This window comes from Tupaia chinensis, unplaced genomic scaffold (assembly GCF_000334495.1).
Source record: "Tupaia chinensis unplaced genomic scaffold, TupChi_1.0 Scaffold000381_1, whole genome shotgun sequence".
Taxonomy (NCBI): Eukaryota; Metazoa; Chordata; class Mammalia; order Scandentia; family Tupaiidae; genus Tupaia; species Tupaia belangeri.
Window position 1 is genome coordinate 4,076,544 of NW_006159883.1, and position 17,597 is coordinate 4,094,140.

Below are 17,597 nucleotides of genomic sequence, written 5' to 3' on the forward strand. Positions count from 1 at the left end.
TGCAATGTTTATGCTGAACTCCATTGTAGCAGTCACATCATCACATTTATTATGCAAATTGCAGTAGAGTATTAAATTGCAGACAAGCCTAGAAGGATATGCTGGGCACATTTTACAAATTAGAGTCAAAAAGGAGAAAAGTCTAACAAAAAAGTAGAAATCCCTGTAGTTTAGTATTAAAAAGTGGTGATTTTATGTGTTCAATGATTGTGCCATTTCTTTGTGTTTTGTGGCATGTCGTGTGCAGTCACTCTATGTTATATGACAGATGCCTTAGCCAACCTAAGTTGGTCAATTCTCTAGTCATTCTAAATCAAAGAATGGCTAATGATGATTAAGTTTACCCTAAAAGACAAAACTGATCGATCCTTCTCGCGCTTAAATTTATAATGTTACTGTTTATAAACTAGAAATACATAACATATTCCAAAAGTATGTGCTTTAACGTGTCAGTAGCAAATAAATATTAGAAATTATTCAAAAACAGTTCTTCTAAGTAGTCGGTAGTGAGGTATGAGTAACACAATAGGTTCAGAAAACAACTGCTAGTGCCTTTAGTAAGTTCTTTTTTTATTCTGAGTCATAATAGTTATTTTTTGGTTTACATTCCCTTAATATCTGTTTATTGAACCTAAACCATAAAATGTATCAAAATGTGTAACTGCAAGCATTAATTATTTGTATGTTTAGAATTTTCATATAGTAAATATATAAATCTATTTTCTTCTCATATAATTTTAAAGTAAGTGAACCGTTAGGCCAGATCATTCTACTTCTTTATTTTACAAATAGGAGAAATTGATAGCAATAGAAATCATGTTTTTGATTAAGGAAATATGGCCAGGTAGCTATTGAGCCAGGTCACACATTCAGATCACCAAAATTCTGATCACTATGCTATGGATTTTCTTTCCTATCTGGTTTTAGAACTTAAAGTCTCCTCCACATTTAGAGGAATGAGTGATGTAATCTGTTCTTCCTTACATTGGTGCAAAATTGTAATAGTATTTTTTGTTGTTTTTAAGGTTCTGAACCTCTTTCTGGCCTTGCTTCTGAGCTCATTTAGTGCAGACAACCTTGCAGCCACTGACGATGACAATGAAATGAACAATCTCCAAATTGCTGTTGATAGAATGCACAAAGGAGTAGCTTATGTGAAAAGAAAAATATATGAATTTATTCAACAGTCCTTTGTTAAGAAACAAAAGATTTTAGATGAAATTAAACCACTTGATGATCTAAACAACAAGAAAGACAGTTGTATGTCCAATCATACAACAGAAATTGGAAAAGATCTTGACTATCTTAAAGATGTAAATGGAACCACAAGTGGCATAGGAACTGGCAGCAGTGTTGAAAAATACATTATTGATGAAAGTGATTACATGTCATTCATAAACAATCCCAGTCTTACCGTGACTGTACCAATTGCTGTAGGAGAGTCTGACTTTGAAAATTTAAACACAGAAGACTTCAGCAGTGAATCGGATCTGGAAGAAAGCAAAGAGGTAAGATTATTTAGCTATAAGGAGGTATAAATTTTATGTACCTCATACATGTGTTACATTGCCTACATTTATAATTATATATTTTTATCTCTTACCTTCATGTAAAATTTTATTTTATTGAGGAACTGAAGTTTTAAGCCAGGGAGATATCTGATAAATTGAAGAATAACTGTGTTTGTTTGAGTTTTCTTATCCTTAGTAATGTGTGTATTTGTTAGATGAATGAATGAATGATTTAACAAATGGACAAAGATCATCTGATTTCATCCTTTTATTAACCTGTAAAAAGCCTGTTATTATCCTAAATTTTCAGAAAGGAAAACTAGCCCAAGGAGCATAGCTCACATGACTTAGAAAGGACAGAGCTGAGACGTAGAGTCCTTGTCCATAAATTCTGTTTACCTTTCATTTTATCAGCTGGACTCACATACATGAAAGAGAACTCAACAAGAAAGACTCTATTTAGCTCCTCCAATTAAAATGAAATTGCTCTATGTAATGTCTGCTTGGGCTGCCATAACACTGTGCCATAAACTTGACTTAATCTGCTAAACTTTTATTTTCTCACAATTCTGGAAATTGGAAAGTCTAAGATCAAGGTGCTAACAGGACCATTGTATGGTAAGAGCTCTCAAGTTACAGATGGCCACCTTTTCACTATGTCTTGACATGACTTGTCATGCATATTTAAAGGAAAAGAGTTCTGATGATTCTTCTTCTTCTGTTTTTTTGTTTTTGCCATAGGGCACATGTGCTTTGCAGAGAGAGATGAAATGTCATAGAGACATAGAGAGAGAGGAAAGTGAAAATTCACCCCCAAGGGGTGATGCCCATGCCGCAATCCCTTCTCCGCCATTTTCTTCTAGGGATTTGGGGTATGGATGCACACAAGGTCAGCATTTTTCAAGCCACCAGGTCTGACATTTGAACCAAGTCATCCATGTGGAAGTCTAGCATCTTAACTCCCACACCACCTCCTGGCTCTTCTTTCTCTTCTTATGAGAGCACCACCCTTATGAGCTCATTAATCTTTCATTATCTCTCACAAATCCTGTCACATTGCGAGTAAGAGCTTCAATGTATGAACTTTAGGTAGGTAGGAGGCAAATTCAGTCGATAGAAATCTATTTAGAAATATGTTAAAATTCTAATAGATTTAGAAGATAGTTAAAAAGAAGTGGGGAACAAAGTACTTTCACTTTCCATTTAGTGTTTGGAATTCTCAAAAACAATAAAGTGCCCACTCTTTGAGTTACATTGAGTATTTTAAGTATTTTAAGAATTGACTACATTGAAGATATCATATTAGGGACACAAGTGTACAAGATATCATTATTTTCAAGGGCGACCACATGGCGTTTTGATAGTTACTCAAGTTAAGATACTACGGGTGTGTAACATTCATTTGGATTATTGACTATGTCACTTTAAAGATGTCCCAAGTATTTGTGAGGTTTTAAATAGGTCATCCTCCACTTTTTTTTCTTTTTCTTTTTTAAGAGGGAGAAATTTTTGCTATAGGGCACATGCTCTCATCTGGAGAGACAGCAATAGAAAGCAAGAAATTACCTCTCAGCGAGATTTGGATTAATGACTATGTCACTTTAAAGATGTCCCAAGTATTTGTGAGTTTTTAAATAGTCTAAGTCATCCTCCACTCTCCACATTTTTTTTTTTTTAGAGAGAGAAAATTTTGCTATAGGGCATGTGCACTCATCTGGAGGGACAGAGGAATAGAATACAAGACATCACCCCTCAGGGGATGGCCACACTATATCTCTTCTTCTCCATTCTCTTGGGATTTGGGACATGCACGTACACATGCCCGATGTGAGTTTAAGTTGCTGGGTCTGGGACTTAAACCGTGGTCAACTGCATAGGGGTCAAGAGATGTAACCATTTCACCATCCGCTGGTCCAGCATCCTCTGATTTTAGTAAGGAGCTAATATTAAACTAGAAGTGGCTGCCTTGATCCTAGCCTTAGAAATTCTTGTGTAATTCAGGTTTGTATAATGAGAAGGAGGAGGGAAGGAATATAGAAATATAGTGGTAGATAGATACTGGTCACATTCTTGTATTTATGGACATTGATTCAGAGAGTGGTGGGATCATTTTGTAAAAGATTGTAGAATTTTTGGGGGATTTCTCATTTGAATAACATCTCAGTTTACACTTCAATCATTAAATGACTAAAGTTTTGCTAAGAAACCAGATGATGACTGTGTTTTTTGAAAAACTGTTTCCGTCCTTTTTATAAAACCTGCAATATTCTACATAGTCTGGTTTTCTTTGTCTTGAATCTTCAGATCTACATTTAATATTTGATGAAAACTGGTAGCTACTACATTACATCCATTCATTTGTTGTTGTTTTGGAAAGGTTTTTGCTATAGGGCACGTGCACTCGCCAGACAGAGAGAGACAGAGAGACAGAAAGCGAGAAATCACCCCCCAGGGGGGATGGCCATGCCGCAATCCCTTCTCCTCCATTCTCCTCTAGGGATCTTGGGCACGCACACACACGTGCCCGGTGTGAGTTTAAACCACCGGGTCTGGGACTCGAACTGTGGTCAAATACATGGGAGTCCAACGACATAGCCATTATGCTAACTGCTGGCCCCACATTCATTTGTTTTTTTAAAAGCCTATTTGTTACAAATCCTTTTTCTACAAAAATTTGACATGACTCATATTTTTATCGTTTTGTTGTTGTTTATTAATTAGTCAGGACTAAAAAGAACACTGACCTGTTTATAAAGTGACTGTCCACTGAACCACTCAAAGAAGTACTGTTTCATTTCTTACATTTTATATTCTGGAACATTGCATTAATTGAAATTTTTAATGTGGGGCTAGCAGGTGACATGATGGTTAAGGTAGAGTCCCACATGGCCAACAGTGCTATTTGAGTCCTGAACCCAGCATCTTGAAAAATACACCAGGCACATGTGTGTGCATGCCCAAAAGTCCAAGAGAAGAATGGAAGAAAAGGAGGTGCAGCAAAGCCATCTCCCTCTGCTCCAGTGACAATACACTTTCTATACCAAATAAAAACCATGAATATGCTCTATTTAAAAAAAATAAATGTTTAATGTTAGTTTAGTAGAAACTATAGATGTAATGTTTCTCAAATTGTGAATCATGAAATACTTGAAGTTGAATAATTCATTCAAAGGACTAATTATTATAAAAACATATTTTAATCAAATAGAACAGATTATGTCAGAGCACGTCACATGTTGTATGAAGAACTGCTAGATAAAGTTTTAAGTGCCTGTGCCGAGCATACTGCAGGTTGTCTAATCAGAGTGCACACACTCTGTCTGTGGCATAGTGCCTGAAGCATAGGAGTGTTTGGGTTTGAGAAATGCTGTTTCAACTCTTTGAAGGTAGTGGTCATGAAGCCTTCCCAACCCCAGGCAGAACAAATCATTTCCTTTTCTGGTATCCAGAGATACAAGGCATAGCACAGGTAATAAATAATGCATATTCTTGACTCATGCATCTTACTAAAGACCATAATATTTTTTTTGAAGAGGTTTTTGCTATAGAGCGCGTGTGCTCGCCAGACAGACAGAGACAGAGAGACAGAAAGCGAGAAATCACCCCCCCACCCAGAGGGGATGGCCACGCCGCAGTCCCTTCTCCTCCATTCTCCTCTCGGGATCCTGGGCACACATGCACACGCTTCCGGCGTGAGTTTAAGCCACCGGGTCCGGGACTTGAACCGCAGTCGACTATGTGGGAGTCCAGCGACATAGCCATTACGCTAACTGCTGGTCCCAATACCATAATATTTTTTCCCATCTACTTACATGCATGAATGCATGTCTCTCCTTTAATGTGATGACCTACTTATGTTTGTTTAATAAAGGTAGACACTCAGATCTAATTTTTTCAATTCATTCAACTCACTTTTTTTGAATGATAGGATGTACATTTGTGCATGTGCACGACAGAGAGAAAGATAGAGAAAGCATCCTTAACAGAATCTTACCATGCTGTAATCCCTTTTCCTTAGCCCTCTGGCTACTGAGGATCTTGAGTGCCTGCCTGACTGTCCAGTATGTTTTCAGGCTAACCTGGATATCTGAATCCCAGCCATGTGGTTTCTAGCATTTCAGCCCAGTATGCTATGTATTATGCCACTTTGGCTGGATCTCAACTCTTTTTAATAGAACCATTTTGAAGTAGTCTCACTGTCACACTCACTTGGATGAAAATATATTTGGAATAATTTTATAAGTTTTTCCCATGATTATGAACCTCATTTTCTCCTAGTTTTAATGGAGTTTGATTATGTTGTTTTGATTTTGGTTAGCCACATTACTTTTTCAATTTATATTTGACTACTGAAAAAGTAATAATCCCCTATCTTGTTCACATAACTTACTATAGAAATACAGTTGTATCTCATCTGGGTGAAATTTTAAAATTCAATACCGAAGCCATTACTCATGTCCCATGTTTAAATTTAGCTTATCAAAAATATTAGCTATTACTATATTATTCCAAATTTCCTGGCCTTCTTCTCCATTTCTTCCTTCTTTGGTCAGAAATAAACTCCTAAAAAATTATTACTCCCCATTGTTTCCTTGGTATTATATTATACTCTGTTCATCAAAAACAATGTAGAACTTTATCGCTTTCTGTCTCTCTGTCCTCTGTCTCTGTCTGTCTGTCTGTCTATCTGGCGAACGCACGCGCCCTATAGCAAAAACCTCTCAAAAAAAAGGAGGGGGGTGCAGCAGTTAGCATAATGGCTATGTCGCTGGACTCCCATGTAGTCGACCATGGTTCGAGTCCCAGACCTGGTGACTTAAAACTCACACCAGGCACATGTGCGTGCGTGCCCAAGATCTCGAGAGGAAAATAGAGGAGAAGGGATTGCAGTGTGGTCATCCCCCCCCCGGGGGGGGTGATTTCTCGCTTTCTGTCTCTCTGTCCTCTCTGTCTCTCTCTGTCTGTCTGGCGAGCGCACGTGCTCTATAGCAAAATCCTCTCAAAATAAAAAGTAGAATTTATGAGAAGCTCTACTTTCGAGAAATTAAACTCATATCAAATAGTCATCTCAAAAGATGACTATTCCTAATTCCACACCAGAAATGTTGCCTATAGCATATTAAAGTAATCTCATTTTTTGGACCTTTCTGTTTTAGCCTGTATTCTTTTTGCCTGCCTTCATTTATTCTGCAGTTACAATGTCAGGAAGAATACTTGATAATAGGGGACACTAACAAACCCTAAGCCATGGCTCTCTCTCTGTAAGTGTGTGTGTGTGTGTGTGTGTGTGTGTGTACGTGCGCACATGCATGCACGTGTGCATGTGTGTGTGTTACATACATATATGTATATGCTCAACCTTTAAATATAAATTTCCATATTGAGACAAACCTATTGATTCAAAAATACATGGCCTCTATAAAACCTCTTCCACTTGAACTGTTATTATTTTTATTCCTAAAATTTGATAATATTCTTATCTACAATAAATCATTAAATCATTATATTAATATTTTATATAATTAATACCAGAAATTATATTGATGTCGTGAGTCAACATTATAAGAGCAAATTGTTTATCATTAATATTGTGAGCATTTGTTTATAGATACATAGGACCACAAGTTACAATGTCATTGGTAAAAGATTATATTCTGGGGCCAGTAGAGGGCATGGAGGTTAAGGCGCTGGATCCCACATGGCCAGCTGCGTAGTCTGAACCTGGACCTGGAGGCTTGAAAATCATCCTGGGCACATGTACATACCTGCCAAAAATATCAAAAGGAGAATCTTGGGTGAGGTCCCTCTGCCTCAGCCTGGTTAGAGGCCTAGCGAGTCATGCCCAGAGTGGGCGCTGCTCATTCTTAAAGGGCCTTTGTCCAGTAGGTGGTCACCATGGGTCCTTGTCTGGCCAGTGAAGTTCGCTGTTTCTGTTCAACTTTGGTGAGCTTGCCAAGTGCTGAAGGGCGGGAAGTCTGTTGGTGATAGCGGGCAAGATGCAGAAAACAGGGAAGTTCTGCCTGCGGGAATGTTTCCGCCATGCTTTTTTTCCCTTCCCCCAGACCTTACACAGTTATGTCTAGATTCCCTTATGTTCTCCAAATTGTAATATTTGTGTTTAAAAAGCATATACTTGCTGCTTTTTTTTCCATTTAATACTTTTATCCTGACCATATTTGGGTTAAGGAAAATTACAATTTGCAAGCTAAGCATGTACTCTCTAAGAGATAGCAGCTGTTCTCTGAAATATAGTTACCAGAGAAACACAAAGTCTACCGATCCTCATTCGCTTCTTTGCATCCCCACTGCCTCTCCCAATGTCAGCCACCCCTGTCATCTCTCAGTTTTACTCTTTCCTAAAGTTTTTGCCATAGGGTGTGTGCCCTCACTGGAAAGAGACAGAGAGACAGTGAGAGGGGAAAGTGAGAAAACACCTCCCAGAGGGGATGACCACACCTCAATTCTTTCTCCTCTATTCTCACCTTGGAATTTTGGGCACACATGCACACATACCAGGTGTGATTTTTAGCTGCCAGGTCTTGGACTGGGACTATGGCCAACCATGTGGGAATCCAGTGCCCCAACCACTATGCCATCTGCTGGCCCCCAGTTTTACTATCAATCCTTCAGATGGGTTTCCCACATTAATATCCTCCTCACTGGTCTAGTCTTCACACAAAGATAGTGATATCTTTTTTTTTTTTTCTTTAGAGGTTTTTGGTTTAGGGCATGTGTGCTAGACAAAGAGAAAGAGACAGTAAGAAGGAAAGCGAGAAATCACACCCAAGAGGGGATGGCCACACTGCAATCCCTTCTCCTCCATTCTCCTCTTTGAATCTTGGGCATCACGCACAAGTGCCTGGCATGAGTTTGAAGCCTCCGAGTCTGGGACTCAAACTGCAGTAGGCCATGTAGGAGTCCAGTGATGTAACCACTATGCCATCTGCTGGCCCCATGTGGTATCTCTTAAAGGCAAATCTGGTTATAGCCTTTTAACCTTTCAAGAATTGCCTATTACTCACAGTTTTGAGTTCTTACGACTTAACATAGACTACCTGCAAAAACTGACCATTACTGATCTCTTCAATCATTCATGGAATAATACTCCCCATTCCTCGTGACCCAGTTACAGTGATTTTTTGTTTCCCGAAACTCTATGCTTTATCAAGATCTCATCTTTATTCCTGTTCTCTCTGCCTGGAATCTGATTTCATCTGACCCACCCCCATTCATCTCGTCCTTCTGGTCTCAAGTGTGACTTTGTTCCAACCTACCCATCCTAGGCTGAGCTAGTGGTACCATTTATATACTCTATTCTGATCCTCCCATAATATATGACAATTGTTTGCTGTACCTTCTGTCTGATTGTGAACCCATCGGGACAGCTGCTAGATCTACTACATTCATTATTTTATTTTTTAAGTCCTAGTTTTGAAACCTGGCACATACTAGTATTTTTGTTGGTTGAAAGGTCAGATATCAGCAACTACACCTATTACGAACTACTCACTATTGAGATAAAAATTGTGTCATTCATCAAGTTAGCACGGAACAAACATTTTCCACTTGTTACCTTGTCATTCCCTATAACAACCATGAGTAAAAAGAATGACTTTCAGGTCGGAAACCTAAAGCTAAAGCAGGTGATGAGAATTGCCTAAAGTCCAAAAATCAGTAATTTAATGCAAATCTAAATTTGTTTTGACCCTCAAAACAGTACTTTAACTCTGTTACACAATAATACAGTTCCCTACCCACTAGGCATATATTAAATACAAGTTATCATTTCACATTAAAAATTAATGCCAACAGAACATTAAAGAGACTCTATACTCAATGCAGCAAATGAATTTGACAACAGAAATTGCTCATTTGATTTGCAGTTTTGGTCTCTCTTTGGAAATTATAAATGCTATTTTGCAAATTATTTTTGTCTTCTAATGTTTTGCATTACAATGATTTTCAGTTTGCTCAATATGTCAGGAGATGTTATGTTTCTCTGGTTCCTTTATATCCCATTATTAATACAAAGTTATTTTTTACACACTTTAAGGCAGACTTCAGAGTTTATTCTAGAGATATATTCTTTCGCCACCATTCCTACCCTGCGTAAGAATTTGACAAATATTAAATTTTACACTTAATAGGAAAACTTTAATATTTAGTAAACATGAATAATTGTTGGATGATTATCTTCCAACGTACAGTTTGATATGAAGTCATCTGGGGTGTAGAAATAATGTGGGAATTAGTTCATGTTTGAGTTTTCTTGCTGCTCTCTGGAAATGCTAGATCTCAGTACATTATCTCTTTTTTTGGCTATTACTTTGTTGCTTTGTGGAGTCTTTAATAGAGGATATCTAAATTTTTAATATGTACAGTGTACACTAGATATATTTACTAGTGCATAATGTACACAATGAAATATTAATACTAATATTTTTGAGGTTGTGGAGCAACTCATTTAGGCATGATTTACACCACTCACACAAACACACACACAAGGGGGTTGTCAAAACGTTCACGGAAGGGACCAGCAGTTAGTGTAATGATTACATTGCTGGACTCCCACGTGATTGACTGTGGTTTGAGTCCTGGACCTGGAAGCTTGAAATTCATGCTGGGCACATGTGCATGCTTACCTAGAATTCAAAGAGGAGAATGGAGAAGAAGAAATTGTGGCCTGGCCATCTGTCCTGAGGGTTATTTCCCATTTTTTGTCTCTCTCCGTATCTCTCTGTCTCTCTGGTGAGCACACATGTCCTATGCCAAAAAACTCTCCAAAAATTTTTATTAAAGTAAATGGAAAATGTATATTACAAAAGAAAAAATTATGCATGTATTTTCAAATGTCTTATACCAAAATAAACTTGTACTTTAATTAGACTTTTTTCATGAATTTTTGAAATCCCTTCATATATATTAAAAATAATGGTAAAATGTTCAGTTTCAAAGAAGCACACGCTCAACTTTAAAAATAAGTACTTGGGGAACCAGCAGGTGGTTTAGTGGTTAAGGTGCTGGACTTGCACATGGTTGATTGCTCTTTGAGTCCCAGACCCAGCGCCTTGAAAATCATGCTAGACACATGTGTGTGCATGCCCAAAATCCCAAGAGGAGACTAGAAGAGAGGGAACTGTGGCATGGCTATCCTCCCTGAGGGGATGTTTTTCACTTTCTCTCTCAGTGTCTGTCTCTCTCTCAAGCAAGAGTACATGCCTTATGTCAAAAAACCTTTAAATGGGAACCGGCAGTTAGCATAATGGCTATGTCGCTGGACTCCCACGTAGTCAACCATGGTTCGCGTCCTGGACCTGGTGGCTTAAAACTCATGCTGGGCGCGTGTGTGTGCGTGCCCAAGATCCTGAGAGGAGAATGGAGGAGAAGGGATTGCGGCGTGACCATCCCCCCTGGGGGGGGATTTCTCGCTTTCTGCCTCTCTGTCTCTCTCTCTCTGTCTGGCGAGCGCACGCGCCCTATAGCAAAAACCTCTCCAAAAAAAAAAAATAATAATAACACCTTTAAAAAAAGTACTTGGTACAATATCCCATATTTACTTATTTATCCTTTATTTATATATACAGAGAGAAACATAGTATTTTGACCACTAAATTCCAGACTTATTTATTTTTATCACTTACTAGAAATTGAATTTCTATTAAATGCTATAAATGAGCTCCCTATAACAAAGCAAGTCTAAAAATAAGAGTATTAACATTTTAAGATCAAGTCAGAGAACAAGAATAAAACATTTAATCACTTACTCTTAAAGAAATATAGTAGAATGTTGTGTTTGCTTTGCTTTGTTTTGATTTACCCTCAAGGTCAAAATCATTTGCTGTAATAGAGAACATTTTTAAAAAGCAAGAAATGTTGCGTAAATCTGCTGAGAAGGAAAAATGCTTTTACCATCAGGGTTGTAGTTATTAAGTGGTTATCGAATGCCCTGGTGTACAGGGCAAAGTGGATGCTTCAGATATATTGTGGTCTGTGCATTCTATCAGCTCATATATTAAGTCAGTCTGCCAGAAATACATGGACAGTACAAGTCCACGTACATCGTACAAGTCTGTATATTTCTCGATCAGACTGTGTGAAAAGATAAAGATTTTCAAATAAACTAGCCCACTTGGAAATTTGTAAAGGTCAATTTGTGGTTAAACAAATTTTGAAATTGATTTAAAAATATTATATTAATCTAAAAAATAGAGCCTTTATATAAATGGTGAATTTAAAAATAAAACTTAACTTCAACATATAAAGCAAAATTAGTTGAACTTATTGATTTTTTTAAATCCATAAAAGTACTTAGTTGATAATGTTTTAGTTCTGCTCTTATAAAATTCCTTTAGTACTTTTATCTGAACTCATGCGGCAATGTACATATGAACTCATTCCACACATCTAAAAAGTCTTTCCTTGTTTTTTTTTGAGAAATAGTATCATAATCCCAGTCAAATAAAGGACTGAAACACCTTATCTTTTGTTTCAACAATGTGCAATGTAAGAATATACGAATGGGACCAGCAGATGATGTAATGGTTACATGCTACACTCCCATTATAATCAACCGTAATTCGAGTCCCAATCCAGTGGCTTAAAACATGCTGGGCATGCGTGCTTGTGTGCCCAAGATCCCAAGGGGAGAATAAAGGAGAGGGGATTGTGGCATGGCCATCCCTCCTGGAGGGTAATTTCTTGCTTTTTGACTCTTTGTATGTCTCTGTCTCTTTGGCAAGCACATATACCCTATAGCAAAGATCTTTCTAAAAAAATGTTTTTTATATATGGATAAAAATGTACTGGTAATAAAGGGCTTAAATGTCAAATTTTCAGCCTGTGATAAAATATAAAGAAAAAAATTAAATAATAACATTGAGAATTTCAATAATATGCATAACAAAATTAAGTATATTATGACTATATATTATCTCAAAAATAGTATTACAGAGAATTTTTATTTTCAAATGCCCAGATGGCATTTATTTAAAATAACAAATAGTTAGAAAATCTTAATAAATTCAAAATAATCATCATAAGATTATCTGACCACAATTCAATTAAACTTATAATTAATAATAAATTGATATAATACTACCTGCTTGATAAATTAAGAAATATCAAGAATGGGTGAAAGAACACAACAAATATATTAATTTCCAAAATTAGAAAAAGAATAACAAAATGAGAAGAATATAAATAAACTCATGATTTATCAATAAATCAGACTATTAGTAAAACAGGTGATTCTTCAGGGAAAAAAATAATCAAAACATAACTTTTGTGTGACAGGCAGGATTCTAAGGTGACAGCAATGACCCGTGCCTTTTTATACTCCACACCACAGGAGTGTGGTTAAAACCTGTGAATATGACGAGGTATTACACTGTGATGATGTTACGTTTATGCCAAAATGAAGATGATGCTAGGTGAGCCTTACCTAATCAGGTGAACTTCTAAGTGCTGATTACATAGAGGAAGTCAGAGAGATATGACTGGCTCAGAAGAAAGCAAACACCCAAGTTATAGACTGAATAAAAAGCCATGTGACCAGCAACTATGAATGAACTCTAATTGCTAAGAGGGGTCATTAGCCGTGGGCTAAAAGTAGGGAGTTCATTAAAACTATAAGAAAATTAAATCTGCCAGCAACAGTGAGCTTGGAAGTACATCTTGAACCCCAGTGAGAATTGCATTTTCTGTCAATGCCTTGATATCGTCCCACTGAGACCCTGAGCACTGATCCCAACTGTGTTAATACCAGACTTCTGACTACAGAGGCTGCGAGATTGCTAATTTGTGTTGTTTTAAGCTGCTAAGTATGTGGCAATTTGGTACACAGCAACAGAAAATTAAGACATCTGGCAAATAACTTTTGTTATGAACATTCACATTCATTTCTATGCATAAAGAACGACGACAATCTGGGACCAGCAGTTAGCATAATGGTTATGTCGCTGGACACCCATGTAGTCGACAGTGGTTTGAGTCCCAGGCCCGGTGGTTTAAATTCACACTGGGCACGTGTGTGTGCGTAACCAAGATCCCAAGAGGAGAATGGAGGAAAAGGGATTGTGGTGTAGCCATCCCCCATGGGGGGTGATTTCTTGCTTTCTGTCTCTCAGTCTCTCTCTGTCTCTCTGGCGAGTGCACGTGCCCTATAGCAAAAACCTCTCCAAAAAAAAGAACAATGACAATCTAATAAGACTAACACTCCAGTAGAAAAATGGTCAAATTCAGAAATGATTTGTAAAAGAAATGATGCAAGTGAAAGAGGAACTTTAAAAATTAGTACCCACAATTGTAATAGAAATTAATATTAAAATAATTATAATGTACATTATACATTTAAATTTGTTCAACATAAAAAGAAAAAAGAAAGAAGTAAATGAAAAGAAAAAAGAATCCCAGATAAATCATGCATTCTGCTGGAAAACAGAACCCAGGGGACGTATACATAACACAAACCTCAGAACGCAGTGTCATTCAATAAACATTGACTGACTGGACATTGGACAAAGAGCTAGTAGAGCAATTAAATTTAAAATGCAGCTATGTCTGAGTGGTTTCTCTGTTTCTAAGGTGGGAATAGCTATTACTTTTGTTTCTTCTTGGCTGCAGACAACCACAGGATTTCTGAGCCTCAGGCCTCGCATGAACTATGTAGCCTGACCAGGTCCTGCAGCCATATCCACTCGGCGCTCTTCTCACCGTTCCCCTGTCTGCACTGCCTTCTCATTCTTAATATCACATCTTGAGACTTTCAGTTATATTATTTCAAATTCCAAAAGTCTATGAATATTAAACTTTAAAGAGCATCCCTTCATTTTACATATAAGAAACTGTGTTCCCAAGAAAGGATATTTGGGCAAAGCTGCACAGAAATTGAGACACTGAACCAAGTCAGATTCCTTTCCACAGTTTTTATTTATTTATTTTTATTCATGAAGAGCACATGCGCTTTATTCACTAGAGAGAAAAAGAAAGAAGCATCCTTAACAGGCGCTCATCACACAGTAATTCCCTTTCCTCAGCACTCCAGTTCCTTTGAATCTTGGGATTGAAAGTGTATGTTTTTCATAGGGCAGAAGTTTCACATTTGGCTGCTCCTGTAAGCATGGTTGTCAGTACTTAATATAAATAGGTTAGAAATACAGTTTATTTGTATGCTGGAGAAAAAAATGAGCCATTTTCAAAAACAATTCAGTGTATCCTAATCACAAGAGGGACATCCATGACTTAAGCTAGAAGAAAGTCAAAAGTACTGCCCACATGCAAGCAGAGGGGATTATATAGGGGCATGAAAATAATAGTCAGAAATCATAAATACCGTCTTAGAATTCTGCCTACCACGTGAAGAAAGCATTCATTTCAGACATAAAAAAAAAAGAGAAATTGTCTCATCTTTTCTGACATACTTTTCATTCATTTTTAGGTTTATAGATTAAACCCTAGAAAGAACTGATTTTTTCCAATCCACAAACATATATCTCACCAATTCACCTAACTACCAAGTTAGTAGTGGTGTTGGTGACAAATTCAAACCTCTAAAACTTTTTTTAAAAATAGCCTTGTATATTAGCTTGCTGCCAAGTCATTTTATCTAAAATTACTCAATCTTGGGGAATTATCCACCCCTCACATTGTTTTCATAGAAAATGTTACTAAATTCTATATAATCTTCCCTATTGTTTGTCACACTTTTTTTTTTTAAATCTTATATCTTCTCTTTAAATTGAGGGCATTTATTTTCCCAAGTTTTAACACATTGTGATCTCTCAATACATTTTTTAAGAATTATTTAATTTTATTTATCATTATTATTATTTAATTTGCTAAGAGCACATGTGCTGAAGAGAGAGCGAGAGAGAGACAGAAAGTGAGAAAGCAAGTCACCAGGTCTGGGACTCAAACTACAGTCAGCCATATGGGAGTTCAGCACCTTAACCACCATGCTACCTGCTGGCCCCATGATCTCTCAGAACTTTTTAACAATTTTGTTTGTAAAATTTAGTTATGTAGCATACATACATAAAACAGATGATAGTGCAGCTTCTGTGTTTGGCCTTCCCCTTCCTCCTAAGAAAGAAGTATAAATCTCTACAGATCATAGGCTGGAAATCCTTCTTTTGTAGTAAGATAGATACTCACCTTTAATTGCAATATATACAATAAACATTTATATAATTATTAGTTATAATTTACCAATACAGTCATCATCTGAAAAAATAAATGTGTGTTTCTTTAAGCTCCAAAATATGTTAATGACTAAACATGTGGTATTTTATATAGAATTTATAATTAAATGCTTAAACTTTGGGGCCAGTAGGTGGCATGGTGGTTGACACACTGGATTCCCACATGGCTGACTGCAGTTTGAGTCCCAGATTGGTGACTTGAAAATCACACCAGGCATGTGTGCATGCATGCCCAAAATCCCAGGAGGAGAATGGAGAAGAAAGGAAATGTTTTGTGACTGTCTCCCCAGGGGTTGCTTTCTCACTTTCCTTCTCTCTGTCTCTCTCCAGTGAGCACACACACATCATGGCAGAAAAAAAAAAAAAATCATAAGCTTCAATTTGGTTCCTTTATGTTTTCATTTATAAATTTACTACCATCATTTTATAAAGAATTATTTAATTTAATTTTATTGATTTATTGATTTATTTTAATATGATCAGAGAGGGGGGAGAGAGAGAAAGACAGCAAAAAAGCAAAAGCCACCTATTCAGGGACTCAAACCATGGTCAGCCATGTGGGTGTTCAATGCCCTTAACTACCACACCACCTGCCGGCCCTTAATACATTTATTTATTAATGTTTTATTTATTTTAATCCATTTATTATTTAATAAGTTTATTTAATTCATTAATTTACTAATGATTCTTATTTAACCTAGCAATCAAAGTTTTTGCTTGCCATGTTTTGGCTAAAAACACTTTATTTCAGTCATTTCTGTATCTTTTTTTTTTCTTTTGCACACTAATGCACAGGTTTATAGTATGTGTAAATTTCCAGAAAAAGCACTAATATTCTCTCTAGTTAGCATGGTTCACCTAGAGAAGATTCAGTGATATGAGCCCCGTTGCCTGTGGTTTGATCTTTCTAACCTTCCTTTGTCACTTTAGCTGACATTAGTGTGACTTGAATTTCTAGCAAGTTCCCTTATTACGAGAATCAAGGTCCATCAGAGGTTAGCCATATGGTTTACCAGTCTTCCTTTGGAAATTACTGATATAGGAAGCACTTAAACCAAATGTGAATATTATTTTTAAAATCTAATTTTAATCATATCTCATTTCTGAAAGATGCTTAAGCTCCTCTGCATCTCAAACACATAATAACTTCATTTTTTATTGTTTTAATGACACATTTTTAAATTCCACTTTAGGGTCCTTGTTTTAGCACAGCTTTACTGTTTGGTGTTCTGTATTATCTTCTCATCATGAGCCATCCCTGCAACTCATCATCTATGATTCCAGCTTAGGTTTCTCTCCAGATGGATAAGATCTTAAAGAATCTTATGTAACAACTTGAATTTAACATTTTTTTCTAGGTGATTATATTCTTTTTTTTGGAGAGGTTTTTGCTATAGGGCATGTGTACTTACCAGAAAGACAGAGAGAGACAGAGAGACAGAAAGCAAGATCATCCCCCAGGGAATATGGCCACACCACAAACCCTTCTCCTCCACTCTCCTTTTGGAATCTTGGGCACGCATGCACACACACCTGGCATGAGTTCAAGACACCAGGTCCAGGACTCGAACTGTGTTCAACTACATGAGAGTTCAGCGACATACCTATTACACCAACTGCTGGTCCCTAGGTAATTATATTCTTACTCTTTTTAAAATGTAATCATGTACAGTTAACTTTATCAGTTTTTTTTTAAATGTGTTCATATACATGTGAAAAACTTACCATTTTAAAGTTTATTCAATAATTTAACTTTTTTAATGAATATATTTTTCTTTACAAACTTATTTTTTCAAATTATACAAAATTAATTTAAATTATTTCATTAATTAAAGTGCTATAACTTGATATGAAAACAAAAGTAACTTATTTTTGATAAGCATGCAAC

General features: G+C 36.6%; 1 protein-coding gene across 1 annotated transcript in view; it reads left to right on the forward strand.

Moving 5' to 3' along the window:
• LOC102487844 (sodium channel protein type 1 subunit alpha) overlaps window positions 1-17,597 on the forward strand; it is a 158,359-nt gene that overhangs the window by 93,428 nt on the left and 47,334 nt on the right. Inside the window, exon 17 of the mRNA XM_027773849.1 lies at window positions 1,026-1,508. Within this exon, the coding sequence (XP_027629650.1) occupies window positions 1,026-1,508 (483 nt within the window). The remainder of the gene's footprint in view (window positions 1-1,025; window positions 1,509-17,597) is intronic.